General features: G+C 37.8%; 1 protein-coding gene and 1 non-coding gene across 2 annotated transcripts; one reads left to right on the forward strand and one right to left on the reverse strand.

Moving 5' to 3' along the window:
- The first annotated feature begins 9,314 nt into the window (after positions 1-9,314).
- On the forward strand, positions 9,315-10,238 carry LOC108341394 (uncharacterized). Its single transcript, XM_017579080.1, has one exon. The coding sequence runs from the start codon at positions 9,315-9,317 to the stop codon at positions 10,236-10,238; it is 924 nt and encodes a 307-aa protein (XP_017434569.1).
- Positions 9,693-9,800, reverse strand: LOC128197632 (small nucleolar RNA R71). The gene has a single exon (XR_008250260.1). It is a non-coding gene; the product is annotated as a small nucleolar RNA R71 (small nucleolar RNA).
- Positions 10,239-13,321: the final 3,083 nt, after the last annotated feature.

Below are 13,321 nucleotides of genomic sequence, written 5' to 3' on the forward strand. Positions count from 1 at the left end.
ACTATTTTAGGAAAACACGTGGGGCGATTCAATTTATTTACAAAAAATGTCACCGGTCATTTTTAACGTTGAATATTGAGTACTTCGACGTTGACCGCGTGACGTTATACGCTGTTTTTGTACTAGTGATCATCATCTTCTTCATTTTCCACTTCCTCCTCTTCTTCTTCATCAACATCCTCCTCCATAGCTATGGCTCCAGATGTACCAGCTCCTCCACACAAGCCTGGAATTCTTCTTGATACATGAACTATCTCTCAAGAAAGGCTGAAGTTAAGTTCATCAGCAAAGCCTGTTCCCCTCTATACAGAGCCTCCATCCTAGACTCCATTAGAGACATATACATGTCTCTCATTTGGAAGGGTGCAACATCCTGGGCGTATATCCCTGTTGATTCTGCTGTGGCACTCTCCTATGGACCCTAAGATGATGTGGTGCAGGCATAGGAATTCCTGCCTCATCCAACATACAATACTGGGTATAATAGAAAGCATATATCTCTTTCCTGGTACGCTCAAGTCGAGGAGTGGTGGTATTCACCCCAGCTAGCTCACATAACTGAGTAATGAGAGAGGGATGTCCTAGAGGTGACTTATTGCGGACGGCTTGAGCACATTTCTTGATTTCATTTGCTATCACCAGCCCCACATTAATATTAAGACCTCGGAGCACACAATAGAGGAAGATAGCTCTGTGTGTCGTGATGTCTGACACATGTGAACATGGTTGAAAGTTGGCATGAGTGAATGTAATCCAATATTTTGCTAAAGGAGTCAAGTAATCCCTGCTGATATGGATTGATGAGTCATTCCTGTTCCTCTAAAATTGGCCACCTGCCATGCACAAAGTCCTCTCTACATCAGCATAATCAACGTCCTCATCCATGGCTAGAGCAAACTAACATTGCTCTCCTACCCATTCAGCACCCAAGAACGAATTTATAGTGTCAGCATCAAAAGGAATTCTCTTCCCTCTCACATAGCTACTATACATCCCATGAGTAGCACCACCAAATGACCAAGCATTTGTGTAAAACGCCTTCATCACTACTATGTTGGCATGTGAAGGGTAGGAAGCTAGATTCTCCCACTGCCTCCTTTCCAGCTCTCTTCCAAATTCAGGTGCCATGGTGGGTATTAGTCCCACCTTTCTTTCCATCAAAAGTCTTACATTTTGCACCGTCTGAAAGTGCCTCTCATACATTTGGGAGAGCAACTTGTTGGAATATATTTGTTCCTTTCTCTTCTATCATGTATCAGTAGTGTGCTTAATGCGCTTTCCAGATGATGAAGCCTTATCTGCACCACAACAAACACAATAACATTCCACTAATGAGTCATATATATTCTCAATTCACATTCTCAACATAACTCCTCAAACATAAGTAACTCAATTTTACAGCACCAATCAACATCACACCTTTTTTTCCAACGCTGAGGGCCAATCAGGGAGCCCTCAGCTGAACTTACACACACCCAAAATCACCAGAAAACACCACGCAACCACCATGAAACAGCCATGTGTTGGCAATATTTTTTATCTCCAGAAACGAAACCAAAAACTTGTTGATGGATCGGCAAGTGTACCGAATCGCACAAGTAATATAAAATAGTAGGACTAAGTATCGTATCCCAAAAAACTCTCGACACTAAACAGTTGTGTGATAACTCAATTAATTAAGACTTAAATAAAACAAGATCATTGGTTTAAAATGCAAAGACAGAAAATTAAATATGAATGCACATTGATCAATAGTAGAGTAACACAAAGATGAACGGATGTTGTTTAATATGAGATGAATATGTTGTTGGGGTTAGATTTCACCAAGTTTCCTCTCATGTATATAAGAATTCCTCTTTATGAATTAATGTTAACGTCACTCACTAAAGTACTTAGAACCCAATCCCTTGGCGCAATAAGCTTGCTTTAATTCCTAGTTCGTGCAATTCCTAGCGTTCCTAGAAAATTAAGTCTGAAGATCAAGAGCTTAAGACGACCAAGTACTCATACTCTCATCCCTGAGAAATATTACCCTTGGGAGAATTCAACAAGAACCTGAATTGTAAGGAACCTCCCGGCACTCATGCAATTCATAAATCATGCGACTAAATGAGTTAAATAGAGCAAGCATTAAAACAGATGAATTCCCTAACAATTAGTGAATAAAGCATATATGATTAAGAATCAATTCAAATACATGAGTTCACAAGGTTACATCATTCCCCAACAACAAATAGAGTTTAGTTCCCCATAGACATGGAGAAACTAGATGTACAATGGAAAAGCATGAGATAGTAAAACCCTAAGAGTAGAAGAGGAAGCTTCCGCCTCCAGATCCGCCTTCAGAGAGTAGAATAGTGTGTTGTTGTGGTTCTCCAGCCAGAGATACCAAAACCTAGAGCGCCTGGGTCCTTTAAATAGAGTCAGAAAAGAGTAGAAATAGGGCCCGGTCCAAAAGAGTCGAAACAGAGCAAAAAATGGGCCTATTCCACGACGCTCGGGCGCCCAGGTGGTGAACGTCGATTTCTGGGACCAAGCCTCCACTGGGTGCCCAAGCTTCACAGTTGACTTTTCTGGTTGACTTTTCTCCATTCCAACTATTTGGTACTTTAACTCTTCCTTCAAATCATTCTAATAGCCAACAAAATCAAGGGAATTTGGTGATAAAAACATCAAGTATAACCTCAACTCTCTTATTCACAAAACTAAAGCAAAAACATGAGTTAAAGCAAGTTTCTAAGTCAGAAAGGGTGTATTTAGTATCAAAATTACATCACAGATAACGATATTTTAAATCGTTATCACCACGCTGGCGCTGAGCACCCCTCAATGGCTCTCAACGCCATACCAAAAACTCATTTACGGCCCTAGATGGCCAAATGCACCATACAAACTTTCCATAGTGCAATAATCATCAATAATCCACCCAGCAACAGTTTATTCAACAGATCTACCACCAATCATGCATAAACCTTAAGAATCAAAACAATCAAGAGTTAAAAATTGAGAATACAAGATGCTTACTTGAGTGGAGTTAAAATCTTTTCAAATGTGCACAAAGGGTTAGTGGACACTAAGGGCTTCTATGCACAAGAGCTACAGCATACCAAGAAAACCCCAAACTTAGTGAATGCAATGAAGCAAAGAGTAATGGAGATGGTGATTTTTGAAGAAAGGATGAAAGGGAGAAGTACTAGGAGACCATAATCAAAGCTCTTTGGTGGCTGGAAAGTGTGGGAGTGAGAAGTAAGAGAGAAATCGCGCAACTTAGGGTTAAAAGAGTGAAATGGGCCGAATGATGCTGAGCTTTAAAAGCCAAAAAACCCAAAGAGCGTCGCTGGCGCTCAGCGCCCTTTTGAGGGGCGATCAGCGCGACGCGTGACTTTTACTCCCTTCTTTTCTTGCTTTCCCTAAGTATTTATAAACATGATCTCTCAGTTTCAGCCCATAATTTTTCAGATTTTTGCTCCTTCAATACTTTCAACTCAAGCATAACATCTCACACTTAAAATAATTAAACTCATGATGCACATCAAACCACAAATCCACAAAAAAAACATCCCTAAAACTAAAGCATATCAAACAAAACAAAATTAAAAGTTCTAAAAAACACTTGAATGCCTTCCAGTAAGCGCTTGTTTAATGTCACGAGCTTGACGCCATAATGTTCAGTTTGAAACTTTATTGTTGGTGTTCCTTCCTCTTTCACCACACCAACTTGTCTTCAACACTTTCCTATCCACCTTCTTGACTCTTCTAGAATATGGAGCTTCAATCTCAATCACTCAATTTTCTTTAATCTCCTTCACAACCCATAACTTGTTCCTATACTTGACTGGTTTTCCAGGTTTGACTTCTTCCTCTTCACCCTTCAAGTCTTGATGAATTATGTTCTTTATAATCTTTTTCTCATCTTCCTCCACTTGTGACAAGAAACACTTCTTACCTCCCTTGACTGAGTCAGCAGCTTACCCAGATACACTAGTCTTTGGCAAATTTTTATCTATATCTATTGGACTAGTCTTCTTCACTTGAATCGGCTGCTCATCATTAAAGACATTGAAAATCACCTCTTCATCTTGATCTTTAAGCATTATAACACCATCATCTACATTGATGACAACCTTAGCTGTCTTCATGAATGGCCTTCCAAGAATGATAGGAATCTTCAAATCTCCCCCCATCTTCATCACTACCAAATCCACCGGAAATTTAAGTGTGTCAACTTGGACCACAACATCTTCCACTACACCATAGGGATTCTTTGTAGATCTATCTGCCATTTGCAACACCATCATAGTAGGTTTAACTTCAAGATCACCAATCTTCTTTAGCACAGATAAGGGCATCAAATTTATGCTAGCCCCTAAATCAATTAGAGTTTTCCGTGCATCATAATCCCCAATAGTGCAAGGAATAGTAAAGCTTCCTGGATCTTTGAATTTAGGAGGAAGTGTCTTCTGCAAAATCACACTACAATTTCCCTGTACTTCAATTGTTCCCTCATCTAAATACTTCTTCTTTTTGAGGGATTTCTTTAAGACATTAGCATACACAGGAAATTGGTGCAATGCCTCAATCAATTGAGTAGTAATCTCCAATTGCTTGAAGATCTCCATGAAACGCCCAAATTGTTTCTCTTTTTCATTCTTTGAAACGCTTTTTGGGTAAGGAAGAGCTTTCTCATTTATTCTCCCTTTTCTCTCGCCCTCTTCTTCTTCTTTTCTTTCTCCCTTTTCTCTCCTCTCAACCTTACTTTTTCTCTCTTCACTTTCTTCTTCTTCTTTACTCAATAAATCTTTTTATTTTCTCTCACTTTTTTTCTCATCCAACCTCTCACTAATAATGCTTTTGTGGTTGGAGATAGACACTTGCATAAACTGTTGAAGTGTCTCTTCTAACTTTGCAGTTCTCTCATATAATGAAGGTTGTTGTTGCCACTACTAGTGTTGTTGTGGTCTATATTAATTACCTGGACGAAATTGATTGCCTTGACCCATAAAATTGACTTCTGATAACAGTTGAAAAACTGTTATTTTTATACTTAAAATTGATATAAAAAACAACCTTTATGACAAGAAACTAGCTTGAAATGATGCATTTGCTTATGTTTTTAGAAATAAGAGGGTTAGACAGGTTTTATGCTTAATTTTCTTGTTTTTGCAGGTTTTTGAGATGAATTTGATGAAAGAAGTGAAGTGGGACAGAGATGGAATTAGAAAAGGACACAAAAAATGCAAAAGAAGAGAAGCCGCAAGTATCGCTCAACTTCAATTACCGCTGAGTGACACTTTCAAGGACCCATTGGCACCGCTGAGGGGTAAAAATGCAGCTAAGGGGGATAATAGAAGACGCGCTGTTGTCGTTGAGCGGTATTTACCGCTGAGCGCCACTTTTATGGGCTTGGACTCACTTTTCTGTAATTTTTATGATCTGTTTTGGGCTTAGACCCGTTTTCTATTATTCTTATGGGCTTGGGCTTAATTTTATGTAATATTTAGAAGTTTATATAAGGCTTTAGTCTTCCTAAGGTTAGTATCTTTTGATGGCTTACGCACAGAAACACACTTTTCACCCCTTGGGGGTAGATTTGAGGATGGTGACGGCTCTCCTCTTCTCTTTCTCGGGTTTTTCTATCTCTTTCATTCTTTCATTCCATTATTCATCTAGTTCTTTCATGAAGATGGAGGGCTAACCCTTATTGTTGTTGGGAAAGATGTAACCTTCTTAAACTCTCATGTATTGAATTTGTTCTTCAAGATCTTTTATAAGATACATGCTTTCTTTCATTAATTGTTAGGGTTTTTCCTATTTGCTCAAAGCATGCCTTGTTTAACTCATTCGATGTCATGATTATTGGTTTTGTCGATATGGACACATACGGGGAAATCTAGATCTGGGGAATCTCTCCCAACTGTAGTATAAACCTAGACATAAGAGTATGATGGTTGGTTGCCTGTAAGCTTCTGTTCACTATAATGCATGATTAATTCCTAGGGAGACAAGACATTGTAAACTAGTGATTATGATTAGGCTTTCTTCGTCGAGACATCGTGTTTAAGGTAATTTAGAGAGTGGCATTAGGATTAATGAAAAGAAAGACAAATTCATAAATACATGAGAGTAAATTAGGTGAAATCTAAACCCCAACAACAATATCATCAACTTCATTCATTCATTCTTGTGTTTAGCCTCAATTGATCAAATTGCATTCATGTTTATTTTATTGCATTTCAATTCAAAAAACCCCAAAATATTTTCTTTAGAGTCTTAATTAGTTGAGTAATCACATAACTGTTTAGTGTCGTGAGTCTCTTGGGAAACGATACTTGGTCTTACCATTCTGCTCTTCAGCCCTATTTTCTGTTCTTTGGTCAGATCTTTATGGTGAAGGCTGTATAAGAGTCTCAGGAGAAGGGAAAAATTCTCTAGACGTCCTGATTCTCCTTTGTCTTCTACTATTTTCCAGTCCTACAAGAAGCGGTTCATAAACTTTTGTGATCCTAGTCCGAATTGTACCCTGCATACACTAGAGAACAAAACACTAGAGCACCCAATTAACACTAAAAGAAAAAAACAAATAAAAAGATAAAAAAAAAGATAAAAAGATAAAAAAGATAAAAAGATAAAAAGATAAAAATAAAAGATAAAAAGATAAAATTAAAGATAAAGTCTAATCAGTTAAGAATCACGCAAAAGTCCAAAAACTTGTTAAGATATCGGCAAGTGTGTCAAATCGTATCAAGTAATAATAATTGGTAAGACCAAGTATCGTTTCCCAAGAGACTCACGGCACTAGACAATTATGTAATTACCTAACTAATTAAGACTTTTGAAGAACAATTTGGAATTTTGAATGAAAAACAAGAAAGTAAATATGAATACACTTTTGACCAATTGAAAGAAAAACACAAAGGTGAATGGATGATATTGAATATGGAATGAATATGTTGTTGGGATTTAGATTTCACCTAGTTTACTCTCATGCATATATGAATTCATCTTCTTCATTCAATTGTTAATGTCACTCTCTAAATTAGTTAAAACCCGATCCCTCGGCAAACAAAGTCTATCCTTAATTACTAGACCAAAATCCCTTGCATCCCCAATAATTAATTCTGCATTACGATTAGGAGCTTAAGACGACCAAAACTCATATCCCAATTGATAACGGTTCAAAATACTGTTATCTATGATTCAATTTTGATATTAAATCAATTTTGATATTAATGGGCGCTCAGGCGTTGTGCTTGAGAAATCTGGCGCTCAGGCACCCTTCATCACACTAACTAGGGCAGACCCCAAACTCTCACACACTCTCTCATTTTCACGTTTTCTAGCTTTGGACAACAAAGGGAGAGCTCCCCCATTTGGGGTTTTCAGTTTTTCATTTACATTTTGATGCACTTTCAATTCCAGAATGCAATTTCGTTTTCTTCTCTTTGCCATTTAGATTTTGCATATTTAATTTTTCTTTTCATTCACACATTACAATTTTCCCTTTAGGTTTTCTATTTCGTTTGATTGCGTTTTCATTTCACTTCGTTTTGATTTCGTTCCGCTTCTGTTTGGTTTCGTTTCATTGGGTTTTCGTTTCTATGCATTGGGTTTTCGTTTTCTTGCATTGAAATTTTGTTTTATTCATTGTTGAGTTTTGTGCATTGGCGTTTCTGCATTGATGTTTCAATTTCGTTTTAATTGTTTCTAACTCGTTTTCATGGAAGCTTAATTTTGTGGGTTGGTGATTAGTGAGGTTGCAAGTCTTTTTTTGAGATTAATTGAGCCTAATTGTAATTCTATTTTGTGTGCTCGTGCATATGTGAAATCTGTTTTGTGCAGTTAGTCCTAGCTTAGTGGTCTAATTCAAGCATAATAATCTTCACTTAATTGATTACTGTGTGTGTGCAAAATTGATGAATTTGTGTAAGTGCATTTGCTTAATTCGCATTTTATGAAGACCGTTTTAGACTTTGCTTAGTTGTCTAATTTGTGTTGGATTAAGGGTCAAAGGATTAGATATCTGATGTAAATCTGTGATTGGAAACATTTTCAATCGAGCTAACACCAATCTTTGTTGAATCTGTGTTTGAATTCGTGCTTTAATTTGGTAGCGTTGAGTCACAAACTGTCCACAAAAACACCCCCCACCAACTGTTCAATCTAATTCCTGAACCACATTTGGTCCTTGAGAGACGACCTAGGAGTCACTTCCTAGTTTATACTGCACTTTTATTGCATATTAAATTTCATTCGGGTACGGCCTCGATCAAATTTTAGTGTCGTTGTCGGGGACCAACTGTTCAGTGTTAGGTTGTGTGTAGTGTTAGTCTGTGTTCTGTTTTGTGTGATTTTGAGTGTGTGCATTTTATTTCTATAGGTTGTTCTAAGTCATAATTAGGTGAATTGGTGCTATTTGCCATGTTCTGGGTGCAAAACCACTAGAAAACGTTAAAACCACCTTCGAAACCACCCATGAATAGTGCGTGAATAGTGCCCATTTTCCTATTTAATTTGACGATTTTTTTTAATAGCTAGGGATGTTATTTTTTTAAAATTTGTTTTGTGGATTCCTTATGGTCCATATTTTGATAGAAAAATCATAGAAGCAGTTTTGGTAGTCCCGGTTTGGAGTTAGAATATTTTGTGAAAACATGAGGTGTCAAAACTTCGAACAACCATAACTTTTGCTTAGGAAGTCAGAATTTGACGAACTTTGTTTTGATTTTGCATAGAAAAAAATTCTGGATCCATTGAGGAAAGCTTTGCTGTTGGCCGATTCTTAGATTTTCAAAACAAGGTATTTTTCTATTTATTTTGGATTTTTCAAGTTTATTTTTCTCTCTCCTCCAAACTTTGTTAAATTCGTAGAAATAGTTATCCTTTGAATTTTGCTCTACAAACTTTTTGTGGTATCATTTCATGGTTGGAGAGTGTTGCTCACCAAATTTTAGCTCATTCTGATAAGTTTTGCTCATACTTGCTATTTAACCCCTTATGTTTTCACTTTGTTGACTTTTGCTTATAGAGTTGACTTAGTGTATGACTGGGGCAATCTTTGGCAAATACCACCCTTTGATCTTGAAATTGATAGGACTTTTCATAGATTAGCTAGGCATAATAGGAATTTGTCTTTAGAGTCTGTCCTATCATTTGAGTCCATACCATTAGAGTTTGTGTATTTAGATACCATTAGTTTGCATAATACTGAGTAGTCTCCTTCTGTTTCTATTGTTCCATATTTTGTGCATTCTGCTACATCTACTGCATCTGGAAGTAATTGTGAATCTGTTTTTTATCATACTACTGAGAACAATATGGCACATCCTCCACCTCGCGAGAGGACTCTTAGGGAGATGGTTGCACTTGATTTCACTTATGAAAGCTTGTGCATCCAATATCCGGATGAGGACGCGCCATATGTTCTCAAGACTGGACTAGTCCATTTGCTGCCAAAGTTCCATGGTCTTGCAGGGGAATGTCCACACAAACATCTGAAGGAGTTCCATATTGTTTGTTCAACACTGAAGCCTCATGATGTTCTTCAAGATCACATCTTCTTAAAGGCATTCCCGCATTCTTTAGAGGGTGTGGCAAAGGATTGGCTATATTACCTTGTGCCTAGGTCTATCACCAGTTGGGATTATTTGAAGAGAATGTTTTTGGAAAAGTTCTTCCCAACATCAAAGACCGCAACCATTAGGAAAGACATTTATGGGATTAGGCAGCTCGGTGGTGAGAGCTTGTATGAATACTGGGAAAGATTCAAGAAGCTTTGTGCAAGCTGCCCACACCACCATATTTCTGAGCAACTCCTGCTTCAATACTTCTATGAAGGTCTCAACAATATGGACAGGAGTATGATAGATGCTGCTAGTGGTGGATCCCTTGGTGACACGACACCTGCTGAAGCCAGACATTTGATAGAGAAGATGGCTTCCAACTCCGAACAGTTTAGTGCAAGGAATGTTGCTATTGTTGTTAGGGGAGTTCATGATGTGGGTGTTGGTTCCTCATTTACAGATAGAAAGATAGATGGGAAGCTTGATGCTCTTGTCAATTTGGTGACTCAACTGGCTGGAAATCAGAAGTTTGCATCTATTGCAAGTTTATGTGGTATTTGTCCTTCTAGTGACCATTACACTGATGCATGCCCATATTTGCAGCAACAATTTGGCCTTGATGCTCCTCAAGCTTATGTTGCAAAGATTTACAACAATAGGCAGCAGGATAAACCATAATAACAACAAAACTATGACCTCTCTAGTAATAGATACAATCCAGGGTGGAGGAATCACCCTAATCTGAGATGGTCAAATGCTCCGCAATAGCAGTAGCAACAACTTCCACCATAACCATTCCAGAATCCTGCTGGTCTGAGTAGGCCGGCTATGCGTCCATCACCAGTCCAACAATATTAGAGGCAACAACAGTAGCTTGATATGACTACACAAACAACTCCTCCATTAGAGGAGTTAGTCAGGAAGATGACTATAAAAAATATGCAGTTCCAACAAGAGACCAGAGCGTCCATCCAAGAGATCAGAGCATCCATTCAGAGTCTGACCAATCAGGTGGGGTAGATAGCCACACAGCTAAATCAAGCACAATCACAAAATTTAGACAAATTGCCTTCTAAGATTGTGCAGAATCCTAGAAATTAAAATGTTAGTGTCATCACCTTGAGATCTAGGAAGCAAATTTCGATACCCACAGTTCCACCTCTAACACCTGCACCTCAACCTCAGCCTCACACTACTACATCTCAGAGAAAAGAGGACCATGCAGGTTCAAGCAGGACAATTGAGGCTGGTGGATCTTCTTCCTCTACAGGTGGTGGTTCTTCTTCTTCCCCCCCCCCCCCCTCCCACCACCATCAGTGCATCTCCTGATATAAAACACTGACCTATTCCTCTTCCATTTCCTCCTAAAGTAATTCAAAGCAAAAAATATGGAAGAGGTGGATAAGGAGATATTTAAGACCTTTAGGTAGGTGGAGGTGAACATACCTCTACTAGATGACATCAAGAAGATTCCAAGATATGCAAAATTCCTAAAGGAGTTGTTCACCAACAAGAGGAAGATGAAGGAAAATGAAAGAGTCAGCATGGGCAGAAATGTATCTGCACTGATAGGTAAATTTGTAACTCATATTCCTGAAATATGCAAAGACCCAGGTACATTCTGCATTCCTTGCATTATTGGAAATCATAAATTTGAGAATGCCATGCCTGATTTGGGTGCTTCCATAAATGTCATGCCTTTGTCAATTCTTAAATCTCTTTCTCTTAGAACTTTGCTACCTACGGGTGTAGTCATATAGTTACCAAATAAGAGTGTTGCCCACCCCACTAGTTATATAGAGGATGTTTTAGATAGGGTTGGGAAACTCATTTTTCCTGTTGACTTCTACATTCTTGAAATAGAGGAAGGTTTTTCTTGTGGGTCTGCCCCAATTATCTTAGGCAGACCATCTTTTAAAACTGCACGAACTAAAATTGATTTCTATGCTAGTACCTTGTTTTTCGTGCTGAAATACTTGATTATACTGTTGATGACCATGTTTATACTTCTCACTCTTTGCATGATAAGAACCACTTTTTGCCATCACATGTGAATGCTTCTTTTCAATGTACTAAACTTGAATCTGAGATTGTTGTTGATATTGACTCTAAATCTAAACCTCATCCATATTCTAAGAGTATATTTGATGTTCAGCCTAATACATTGGGCTTGGGTGTTATACCTCTGCATTTAAATTGTGTGGACTTGGAATGCACTAACCTTATACATAGACACAAGCTTCAAGGACAAAGGGCACAGGCTGAACCTGCTCATCAACAATCCTTCATTGATAGATGCAGTTCTGAAAGGGACTTCTCTACTCAATCAAGTTTGGAATCTTCCACCATGACTCAGGGAATTTTCCTTTTCTCTCCTCCACCTCACTTTTATTACACTTGTCCATGATCTATTGATTGTATTGATTGCTTTGATCTTATAATTTGTCACACACTAAGGACATTGTGTAGTTTAAGTGTGGTCTATTAGAGGAGATTTTTATTTTTAGGTTGTTTTTGTTGTGTCTTGTGTACAATTTTACATGTTTCCCTTGTTTTCTGGACTTTGTTTAGGTTGTAGACTTGTCCTTCACATCGTTCATACTATCATTGGTTTGAAATCCTTGCTTTTCTTTGCTTGGAAAAATGATTATGATGTTTGAGAGGTTGATTTGATTGTGAAACAACTACCTTGTGTGAGAATTTGAGCACTTGATATTCTTTCTTAGGTGTGATATGTCTCTTGATTGCTTGCACATATGCCTTGGCTTGACTCTTGTTGATAATTCTTATTTGATATGCATGTTTGGAAGTGATAAAGGCAATTTTGTTCTTGAGCCTTTCTAGCCAAATAAGCCTACCTTATTTTGATCATTCGATAAACCCCTTTGAGCCAAAAAATTTGAATAATAGAGTCAAGAAGAGGATTAAATTAGAGTTTTTGGGTGTGGTTTAATTTTATTTTCACTTGTTCCCCATTCCTCCTCTATTCTTTTTGGTTTGTACCTTCTAATCCATACTATATCCTCCCTTGTCCTTGGCCCCATTACAACCATGAAAATACCGTTTGATTTGAACATGCATATGTTTTGGGTGTTGATATTAGAGGCTTGCCAAGTCTGTTTGTTACTTGCTTTCTTGAGTGCATTGAGTTGACATTGTTTACCCTAGACACTTGAGAGAAATAATGATAGTTCATCTGTAAGGTTTTATTACTTTTGATTCACCTCTTGAGCTGATTGATTATTTTGCCATGTCTGGAATTTTAGGATGATTACCATGAATATCTGCTTTCTCTTATTCTTTGTGTGTTGGATGTTGTTTACTCCTTTTCTTTGCCTAGATTCTTTGAGGACTGCGTAAATTTGTTTGTTTTCTTGTGAGTCTTTGTGTTTCTATGTGCTAAGGTTGTGTCACTCCCCTAATGTCTTTCGAACTGTTCATTGATCTGCGTCTTACACTAGTGTAGAAAAGACCTTTAACGTCACCCTTTAGACGTCTGACCCTCGAATATCCAACGTAAAAAATGAGCAGTGACATTTTTCGTAAATAAAACAACTATTTAGACGTCGGCTATGGAGGGGCCCAATGTCTAAATACTCATATATGTCGGCTCCCCCGAATAGACGCCAAAGCTAAACGAAAAAGTTAATAATAAAAAAAATTTATTCTATTTAGACGTCTGTTATTGGGGGAACCGACGTCTAAACCCTAAACCCAGAAATTTAAAAAGTCACTTTTTGACTCCATTTAGACGTTCAATC

The sequence above is a fragment of the Vigna angularis genome, chromosome 6 (assembly GCF_016808095.1).
Source record: "Vigna angularis cultivar LongXiaoDou No.4 chromosome 6, ASM1680809v1, whole genome shotgun sequence".
In the NCBI taxonomy this organism is placed as follows: Eukaryota; Viridiplantae; Streptophyta; class Magnoliopsida; order Fabales; family Fabaceae; genus Vigna; species Vigna angularis.